The sequence below is a fragment of the Magnolia sinica genome, chromosome 13 (genome assembly GCF_029962835.1).
Source record: "Magnolia sinica isolate HGM2019 chromosome 13, MsV1, whole genome shotgun sequence".
Lineage (NCBI taxonomy): Eukaryota > Viridiplantae > Streptophyta > Magnoliopsida > Magnoliales > Magnoliaceae > Magnolia > Magnolia sinica.
The window spans coordinates 19007334-19018501 of NC_080585.1; the positions used below are offsets into that span (position 1 = coordinate 19007334).

General features: G+C 40.0%; 1 protein-coding gene across 3 annotated transcripts; it reads right to left on the reverse strand.

Moving 5' to 3' along the window:
* Nucleotides 1-928: 928 nt before the first annotated feature.
* Nucleotides 929-10767, reverse strand: LOC131223084 (pentatricopeptide repeat-containing protein At3g16010). 3 transcript variants are annotated; one of them, XR_009160283.1, is made up of 4 exons: nt 10517-10766; nt 5691-7544; nt 1860-2113; nt 929-1750 (listed from the first exon to the last, which is right to left on the reverse strand). XR_009160283.1 is itself a non-coding variant. In XM_058218372.1 (3 exons), the coding sequence occupies exons 1-2, from the start codon at nt 10590-10592 to the stop codon at nt 5701-5703; spliced, it is 1920 nt and encodes a 639-aa protein (XP_058074355.1). In that variant the 5' UTR covers nt 10593-10767; the 3' UTR covers nt 929-1753; nt 5691-5700. The 3 variants fall into 3 exon arrangements, 1 of the variants encoding a protein (XP_058074355.1); XR_009160284.1 differs by having other exon boundaries at nt 929-1753; XM_058218372.1 differs by lacking the exon at nt 1860-2113 and having other exon boundaries at nt 929-1753; nt 10517-10767.
* Between the last annotated feature and the right edge of the window lie 401 nt (nt 10768-11168).

Here is an 11168-nt window from a genome sequence, read left to right on the forward strand (position 1 = left end):
ATTCTACGAGCCGTATTTTTGAGGTACAGCGGCCCACCAACTCGATTATGTCAACTTATAGTGCAGGAGAGCTTCAATGGATGGTGTTCTTCCAAGCCGAGCCTCTCTACTTCCTATCCACTTAGCATATCAATAATATACTTACTCATGGGCTCGGGTCGTCGAGTAAGATCCGAACCATGAGGTCGGCTGAGATGGAAACCTGGTCAACAAGAGCAGTAACGCATGACTAGAGTTATGCCCGACGCACGATCTCTAGGTAACTACCAACTATCGCACCCGCGTAATCCTCGCATGATGGCTATAATCATGCCAAAATTACTGGACACATTCATTACGACCCTCAAGTATAAATTCAGGTCATTTCTAAGTAAGGTACGCAATATCTCACACTAGCACTCTACGCCACTTGGACCGAGTTTCCTTAGCTTGACTTAGGCATTGGAAAGTCCTTTGCTTGAGCCAAGGTCTCCTTTGTCTCCTTTTTGTGCAGGTCCAGGGTTCGCTCCGAGCACGTAGGGGTTGGTGTAGGGTGATCCAGATTATTGCATCAACATCTACCTTTCTTTTCGATTTTCGCATAATAATCTATTTCACTTTGATTTGTCAAATCTCTTGATTCCAAACTAAATTTAGATCTGTACTAAAATAAGTTTTTAAGCTTCTTCCATGATTTAAATGAAAAAAGAAGAAGAGACATGAGTGATTTTATTTTTATTTTTTTGAATTCAAAATATGGCTTTTATAAGCGCGTTGGCCCCGTATCAATGCCGAGACGTTCCATATCAGCTAATATGAGCCGATGGAGGTTGATATGGGTCAAACGTATCGCATATCGGCTCATGCCAATATATATACGATATGGCTAATATCGACCGATGCAATATGGATATTCATATATATACTCACTGCATGCATTGCATTAGCATTTCAAATGGATACATTTGTAAATTTCATCAAAATTTCTACTGACATATCATTGTAGAGTTCAAATTTGCAAATTTCATCATTTTTTCTGCTGACAGATCAACATAAAGTTCAGTCACTTCAAAGACATTCCCAAATCGGAGGCATGAGGGACTGGCTGATGCTTCTTCTTTCTTTGACTAATTTCAGAATTTTGATCTATAAAGGAGAGATGACAGAGACCATACATCTTCCCAGGGAAAGATCCGAGCCCAGCATTCGAGTTGGGCGACGGAACAACACCTCAGCAGAGCTATTTGCCAGGACAATGACCTCTAGCATTTAACTACAATATCTGAACGTCATGCCGGCCTCTTTTAAGTGGAAAAAAAATCTGTACATCTCCTCATCTCACAATCCGATCAAGAGTTCCATTTACATGCTGCTAATGTGGTTAAACCCATCATCACAATTTAGATACAACCACTGTCAAGTCCAACTCTTTAGGCTGGTTTAAAAATTGGATCCCCCCTTGCGGGAAGCCCTATCTGTCGATCGTTGGATTGGCACCATGTCACTGTCCCAAGCTGCCTGTTATAGCTGAAGAAGAACAAAACCAAATGCTTGTCAGAATGCCATTCAGAAAGCCTTTGGAAGCCATGACTGCAGTTCCACAGCCGAAAAGCCATGCGCGTAACGCCCTTGACAAGCTGAGAGATGCTGAGATATGGGGTACATTATGCTAGATACCTCCAGTGATAAAACGCTTCCTGGGTGTAACTTGAGGAACTGCAAGCCATACAATGCGAAAGCAAAATGTACTCCCTCTGACAGATTGCTGGTCCTGCTTAAGTAATCATGAACACAAAACAGTCAGAAAATGAAGCATGGAGTCTCTAGCATGAGACTTTTGCATGCCTAAAAAAGAAGTTAAAATACCACCAGAGCCGTACCTTGAAAGATATTACAACAGATCATGTTTGACACTTAGGCTGTGAATCAATCTCCAGTCCATTTCGAATCTGGTTTGCAACACCTCTAATCCATAACAAAGGCTTTGCAAGTTCAGAAAGATCTCAAAGTAGGCTCACTGTCCATTCAATAGCATTGGAAGTAGACAAATGGTTTTGTTGTTGTTGTTGTTGTTTTCGGGTAGGAGGATGGAGATGTGACTGGAACTTTATGTGATCGTCATGTACCACTCAACCTGAAAGGAGAATTTTATAGGATAGTTATAAGACCAGCCATGCTTTGAAGGACAGAACGTTGGCCACCTAAGGAACGACATGTTCATAAGATGAGTGTAGTAGAAATGAGGATGTTGAGATCATTGTTTGAAGTATACCTAATATTATCGAAATATCCCCAATATTATCCATATCTCTAGTTTGGCGATACCGATAACACTGGTAGTATCAGAAATTTCAAGTATTGGCAATGTATCACTAAGTATCACCGATGTGCCTATATTGCCCATGCATCGCCAATATTTTCTACTTTGTAAATTCCAGTGTTGCTTGTATCACCAATGTATCGGCTATATTTCAATAATATCGCCAATGTATTGATATCACCAAAGATCTGTTTATTATAAAAAAAAAAAAGAAAAAAGAAATCCATTAAATTTTTTTTTGGTGGGCACACAATTGTATATAATGTTCAATTTGTCGATGATAATATTGTGATATTGTCAATATCATAACACAGGCAATATCAAGACCACAATCTTTCGTTTCCTTTCTAGTTGTTGATGATTTCCCGGCGAAATATCGTGTGTTGTCGATATTCTGAAATATCGATGGAAGATTGGATAGATAGAAGCGATGGTTGGACTGATTTCTTACAACAACACATTCTTTTAGGCCCCCATTAAATGGAAACGTTTTATATATGTTTTTTTTTTTTTGCAAATTTTTATTCCTAAATATGCAAATGTGTATTTTATCATCTCTTGAAATTTTATTGAAAAATCCCACCATTTTCCCCATGTTTCCTCGCATTTCCAGTTATCGGCGATATCGATATTGTTTCCATATCCCCGGCCAGCCAAACTAATGCAGTACCCCTCTTGGGAGTAGGGCCTAACGACACCCCATTTAAAACACCCCACCCCTCGAACATCTCTCTCTCTCTCTCTCTCTCTCTCTCTCTCTTTCTCTCTCTCTCTAAATGCAGTCTTGAAGTGGAAGAAGAGTAATAGTTTATTTCCCCTTTTTTGTGGTATCTCTTGATCTTTGAGAGTGAGTGAGTCCTCTTGTATTTAGGTGAGTGAATCCACAACCTTGGGTGAGTGAATCCCCAAACCATATATAGTGTATTGTCATCTCCATTTTCAATCAAAGCAATCAATCTTCCCTTCTTCTCTATTTCTTACTTGTGCTGTGTCCGTTTTTGCCTTTCTTGTGTGTTGGATCGGCATCATTTTGTATAAGAGCAAGTCAATTTTCATGGTGCAAAGATGAGGCCAACGCCGTCATATGGTTCCACTCAAAGATGTCCATGTGCGTGCTGAAATGGAGGAATTGAAACAAGCCAACAACCACCTTCAACGTATGATGGAGGAGGTTTTGTGTAGGCTCCCCGATCAATGCCTTGCAAATGCACCAATGGAACCTCCTACACGTATGAGACCACCATTCAATGTCTCCAATATGTTAGATAACGACTCTTCAAGTTCTACGAAAGCTTTGTCATGACAAGCTTTGTTGCAATCAGGCAATGGAACGACTACACATGCTCTGGAAAATGCCAATAAGAGCATTCGGGTGGATGTTCCCGACTTTGATGGTAAACTCGATCTTGAATATTATTGTGATTGGGTCGTTTCTTTGAGTGGAAAGAATTGTTGGAAGAAAGGAAAGTCAATTTAGTTTCTACAAAACTCAAAAGGTCATGCTTTAGTTTGGTGGTAACAATACCAAGCCGTGAACGAAGGGGAACTCAATGAATTAATACATGGACCGAAATGAAATTAAAGTTAGGTGATAAATTCCTCCCTCACATGCCATAGTATAGTGTCATCCACGTATTGAAGATGGGTGATTGGTGGCACTCCACCTCCACTTTGAAGCCTCTGATTAGTGCCACTTCTTGGCCTTTGTCCAGCATCTTGCTCAATGCTATCATCACTACTAGAAACAAAAATGGAGAAAGTAGATCGCCTAGTCTTAAGTCTCTTGACGCCTTGAAGAAGCCTTTTGGAGATCCATTAACTAACACTGAAAACCTTGCAGAGCTCACATACTCTTTAATCCAACCTCTACTTTTTTGCTTGCAACCCAACCTTCCCCGCATCTAAATATCCCCAATCTACATTGTCAAAACCTTTTTCAATATCTAACTTGCAGCCAATTCCTCTCTTCCCTTCCTTGTGCCTCGAGTCTAGGCATTCATGCGCAATGAGGGCACTATCAAGTATGTCTTCCCCAAACAAATGCTCCTTATATGGCTTTATGTAGAATTGCTCGAAATTGTGTGGTGAGAAACTTTGCTAGTGTTTTGTACGGCCCTCCAATCAAGCTAATCGGGTGATAATACCGAAGACTCCCCACCCCTTCTTTCTTTGGGATAAGAGTAATAAACAAGGCTATTTTTGGAGAAAGGTGACCTCTCCTCCAAAATTCAAAAAGAAAACTAAATAGATCCTCCTTAATTAGTTCCCAAAAAAATTTGGGGAAAAAAAAGAAGCTAAGGGGAATCCATCAAGGCCTGAAGCTTTATAACAACCCCCTGGCAGATTCCACGGCCGCTTTCACCTCTGCTATCGATATTGGCTGCTCCAAGCATTCTGCGCATCCAATTGCGATAGCTGACTCAACAATAAATTATCCAACCGTGGCCTTTTCCAACCTTCATCTGATATAAGATTTTCGTAGAATTGCACAATGGCATTAATAACCAAAAAAGATTAATGTGTGGAATTAGCCCAAAGAAACCCAGTGGAGTTGCACCAAATGGGTCCTAGAGTCATCACACCACTAGTGTTTTGGATCCCCTCACAGGAAACAAGCATAAACTACTAAAATAACTCAGTCAATCAATAATCAAGTGTATCATGCCCCATACATACAGCCTTGAGCCTTTACATAGCTCTCTACCATCTGTATAATCTCCTAGAAATGAGTTTCTAGATCCTTCTTACTTGTTTAGACCAAATTGGTGCACATAGAGTAGTCTAATCCTACTTAAATTGCTAGTATTCTAATTAAAGAAGCTGAAAACTGCAAATAAAGAATCCAAATTCAACTTCAAGACTCTACATATCAGCTGTATAACGCTTTGTATACAGCCATAGAACTTTTCTGTACAGTTGTTATACAACTCTTAAACTAAGATAGCGACTGAAAATAGGGCACTAAAAATCACCCAGTTGGGTTTGTGGGTCCCACACACCAGTTACATTCCATAAATGATGGTTATGTTATGTGTGTGGTCAGGTGGGGTCCATCTTGGCTTTATTTGATACATGTGTGATCTGTGGGTGCCAATCTTAATCGGATTCCTTCTGGTGCCTAATTTGTGACCTTATCTGATGGCTTGAATGGCCCTGAGTCCCTGACTCATTATAAATAGTATATAATGATAACAAAAAATAAGAACAACATATATTGAGAAATTTTCTTAGTGGCAGTTTTGATGGCTAGTAGACACATCCGTGATCCATCAGATAACAATTTGTAGGAACTTGGGATCATCTGATCGAAGAAAGCATTTACAACTGCCAACATAAAATAAACTTTAATATGAACAGACACATGGGTATGAAAGGATAACAAGAAACGTACCGGGTTTCCCTTACTGAACTGATTGTATGTGGTCCTCATCAATCTTTCCTACAGCCTCAAGTATTGATGAGTAGGTGATGAGGTCATATTCAAATCCATTTAGGCTCATCTCTTTCATCAGCTTGGCAGCCTCTTCAAACATACCAGCACGGCTGAGAGCGCCAAGAACTGTGTTATAAGAGACAGCATCCGGTTTAGTCTTCAAGTGCTTCATTTTTGAGAGCATCTCCATGGCCCGTATTGGGCCACCCACCCTTGCCAATCCGTTCAAGATAATGTTATGGGAATTTATATCTGGGGCACATCCCTGTTCTTGCATTGCTCGAAGCAAGGAATGAGCTTCATCTATCATTCCAGCTCTCACCATCCCAGACATGAGAGCGTTGTAAGCATAGACATCCGGATTGCAACTGAGTTTCTTCATTTCATCAAAAAGATCCATAGCATCACTAAGACGCCCACATTTACCAAAATGTCTTATCATCACGGCATACACCCGAGAACTTGAAGATCCACAGTTTTCTTTTAGTTCCTGAAACAATTCATTTGCAGCTTCATAACGTTTTGCCTTTCCAAGAGCATCAATTAGGCTGCAGTAGGCAGCTGGGCAAGGAGGAAAACCCTTCTCATCCATCTCCTCAAGCAGCACCAATGCTTTCTCCACTTTATTGGTCTTGCAAAAACCATCAATGAGAATGGAGTAAGTATAGGCACTCGGAACAATCCCATTTTCTTTCATTTTCTCAAACCAGCGAGCTGCCTCTGACGCATGAGATTTTGATTCAAAGAGAGCTTTGATTACACTGTTATATGTCACCACATTGGGCACGCATTGAAGAGATCCCATTTCCTCAAACAGGTTGAGGGCATCACCCAAGCGACCCACCTTTCCTAAAATGTTGATTAAATTGTTCATAAGCACAACATCTGGTCTACAACCTTCCTTTTGCATATCAAGAAAGATTCCGTAAGCCTCTTCAACTCTTCCAGCTTTACCGAGCCCTTTAATCAACTCCGTGTACGTAAAAACACTTGGGGTACATTGCTTATCTTTCATTTGGTGAAACAAACCCAATGCCTTCTCAATCTTTCCCGACTTGAAAAATATACCCATCAAAGTGGTGTAGATCTTTGCCGTTGGTTGCATCCCATTTTCCTCCATCTCATCAAATAGCCTCACAGAAGAATCTTCACGACCCAGTTTCCCGAATGCCACAATCAGTGCACTGTAGGTTATGGTGTCAGGGAAGCAGTTACTTTCATTGCACATCTCATTATAAAGTTCATAGACCTTCTCATAATGACCCTCTTGCATCAACATCATTATCATGCAATTGTAAGTGTTTGCAGACGGTTTGCACTTTCGAGCCTTTATCTGGTAGAAGATTGAACATGCCTTATTCACCATCTTTGCCTTCCCTAAAACCCTAACAATCTCTGATAATTCGGTAGAGCTGATGACGCACGGGCTACGAACCATGTCTTGAATCGTCTTCCACATCTCGCCCATCAATCCAGCTTCTTCAAGGCAATGGATCAAGGCCATGTAAGTGGTTGAATTGTGCTCAAAATTCCTCTTCTTTCCGGCCCACTTGAAGAACTGGATTTTCACACCAATTTCAACATCGACCTTCATGACCTCGCGAACAAGTCGATGATCCACCTTCAACATCAGCACTTCCAGGGCCTTTTCTGCATCAGGACCCCACTTGAATATCTTCAAGATTCTCATGAACCTTTCATCCAGTGCACGGATCGAGCGATCATTTCTTGAAAGCTTTGGATTTCCAGGCGAGTTGTCAGAGAGGTTATCTTTGAGACTTGGAATTTGGAACATCCTTACAATTTCATTCTCTGCATAGTTCAGGACAATCAAAATTCAGCAAGACCTCATAATAACACAAACCAATGCAAATAATCAAAAACCTCTTATGGAATAATAATTACCCTCTTGCTTTGAACTTTAAATTGTATTACAAAATGCTTAGCCCAAATTGCATGTGCCAGCCTTTAATACAGGTGATTCCACCTTCCCCAATCGAGATGGCTTGGATTGTCCCCGCAAAAAAAAAAAAAAAGAAAAAAAGAAAAAAGAAAAAAGATCTTTGAAATTGTGTAATGATTACTTTCAAACTATTCGTTTAGACAGTAGTGTGTGTGTGTGTGTGCGCGCGCGTATAAACAGAGGTTGTTCTTTGCTTGATTTCTAGATTTTTCTTACAATTTCAATTATTCCATACATTTAGGGCCTGTTTGGATGCCTGTAACTTTTTTAAGTTGTAAGAAAGTTACATGTAACTTACAGGTGTAAGTAAGTTACAGGTAATCCTGTTTGGATATAAGTTGTAACTTACTTACAGGTAACTTACTTTTTGTGTTTGGATAACTTGTAACTTTATTACAGGTAATAAGTTCCATATTCACGCTAAGTAGAGCTTGAAATAGGGAATCGTTAAAAAATCAAATTTACACGTAAAAAAGATTGGATAAAATTATTCCATTTTATCAAGCCCATGTAAATGAATAGTTTGGTTGATTCTTAGGCTAAACAAATCAACAAGTGGGCCATAAAAGTGGGCTCACGTTTTCAAAATGCGTGTAATGTAGGGAAAAAAAAAACTTGAGGTAAGATATCCAAGCAAAAATTTCCCACAGGAGTGACTCTTGTTGACAAGGATCAGTTAAAGAGAAATCACAAGCATAGGAAGCTGCTTCCACCAAATTCTGCATTAGCAGTTAAAATCTCAAAGTGGGACATCATTAAAATGGACCAATATCAAGGGACTGTTAAAAATCAGATATCTTAACACTTCGATGTACCCTCGATTTCTCACCATTTGACAACAAGCAAGAATCCAGATGCAAATGGAACTTAGGACTGTTTGAGAATGGATATGTTAACAATGCAGTGGGCACTCAATTTCAAAACACCTAAAGACATGCAGGAATCTCAATGCAAATATAAATTGGGAGTGTTTAAAAAACCATATGTTAAAACAGATTTGGGACCTACATGGGGACAAGTTGCACTGACACAACAAGCCCCACTTATACAAAATGAACAATGGAATGTGGGGCCCCACTATGATGTATTTGTTTTATCCCCACCATCTATCCATTATTCTAGATCATTTTAAGAAATCAACCCAAAAATAGGGTACATCAAAATCTCAGGTGGACCAAATCACTAGAAACAGTGTTGATTGAAGGCCCACCATTAAATACTTTTGGTAGGCCACTAATGTTTTGGATCAAACTGATATTTGTTTTGTTCCCTTCATCCAGGTCTTTCTGACCTAATCAACAGGTTGGATGTGAAACAAACATTATAGTGGCCCAAGGAGTTTTTCAATGGTGGACTTTCAATCATTACTATTTTGTGTGGTGTGGTCCACTTGAGATTTAGATATGCCTCATTTTTGGAATCAAGCCCTAAAACAATCCAAAATAATGAATGGACGGCATGGATAAAACAAATACAGGATGGTGGACCCCACAGACCATCGGACATTACCCACGCCTCTAGCCAAACTGCCTCCATCAAACCCTGATGGAAAAAAAAAAAAGAAAAAAGGAAAGAAAGAAAGGGATTTTCTAACCCTGTTGAAGCTGGATCGGAGAGGGAGAAGGAGACTGGGAGAGGGAGAATGAGACTGAGAGAGGGAAACGGAGGCCTTCACTCCGTCTGAGAAGGTAGGTACGCTCCTTCAATGCAAGTGCGATTCTTCCCAACGATTTTCATTTCAAAATTTCCAACCGTTACCTGTATCTTTGATACAGGTAACTTGAAAAACGACTCAAGTGCCTATAAGATTTTCGCCTCTTTCTCTTGTAACAAAGTCACAGGTCGAGAGAAAGTTACCTGTGACTTTCCTCCCCCAAACACCAACTGCAACAAAGTTACATATTAGAAAAGTTACAGGCATCCCAACAGACCCTTATTTAAGATAACAAGAGCTCCAGATCTTCTCCCATCCACAGGAAAGACCACCAGATGAATGGTCTGGATCACCGGAATGCAGGCCCCACCTGTATATGCTAACCCAAACTGAAACATCACTAGTTTGGGCTAAACTGCTGGCAGCTCAGGTTGAGCACTGCATGATCCAACCAACAGTGCTAGGATTTCTGGAACAGCCAAAAGGATTTCTGTGGAATTTTCACAAAATTGCAAAATTCACAAAAATTGAACCCCGAACAAGACTTGTCCTTTGTTTCATAGAATTAGATTCTTCTTCTGAATTCAAAACCTAAACTTGAAAAATATATATATATTAAAAAGATAAAAATATATATTTTTCTTGTGGAATTAGATTCTCTTCTTCTTCTTCTTCTTCTTCTTTTTAAAATAAAAAAAAATCAGTTCCTTGACAATTCCTTGTGGAATTCGATTCTCCCTCCGAAATTTCAATCAAAATGTAGAGATTAGAGCAAGCAAAGAAAACTAAGAAAAATTATGTCCAAACTCTTAAATGTTTTCATCAAATTTAAAGTGAATCCTCCCATTAGAATATTCAAGGGCAAACGGAAACTAAAAGAAAATCATCCCAATCTCTCTGTATTTCAAGCGGAAACAGCTCTCATTAGTCCCCCTCGTGATTTTTCGACCAAAATACAGAAATTATATATAAAAAATGTAATTCAAAAGTACAAGAAAACCTAACCCGATATCGGCATGAAATCAAGTTAGAAGCTTCGAATCATTAAAAATAATAATAATAATAAAAATCATGCATTTCCGGCTAGGCAGACGATTGTCAAAGAAACAGAAGAGAAAGCTCTGAAATTCATGCAACGAAGAAGGAGATGAAAGAAATGCCTTTCACCTGTTTGTGGAAATCTCCCATAGAGATGAGGCGAGGATGAGAGCGCACGCTTGAAAAGGCACGACCTCAGAACCATATTCCCAATGCCAAAAGCATTCGGAATCTAAAACGCCGCTTGGAATGTCTTCTGAAGAAGGAAGACTCTTTCCTTAGGCTGCATGCAGAGAGTCGACAGTGACAGCAGCAAACCTTCGCTTCTGTTTCCTCGGACAAAATCAGAGGCGGACTGCTTGCAACCCGGACTCGACTTCGGTAGTGACCCCTCGAGCACCCACCTCGGTACAGGCCGGTGCAGGAAAAGCTCTGTGGGCCCCACCATGATGTATGTGTCTTATCCCCGCCGTCCACCCATTTTCACATCTCATTTTACAGCATTATTCCCAAAAAAAGAAAAAATGCAGATCCAAATCTCAGGTGGACCACACCAAAGGAAAAAGAGTTGAGTGAACGCCCACCATTAAAACTTCCTACGGTCCACTGTAATGTTTATTTGCCTTCCTATCTGTTGATTAGTTCACACAGACATGGATGAAGGAAAAGCACAAATATCGGCTCGATCCAAACTTTTGAAGCCACCAAGAGGTTTTTAACGGTGGGTGTTCGATCACCACTGTTTTGATGTAGCGTGGTCGACCTGAGATTTGGATCTACT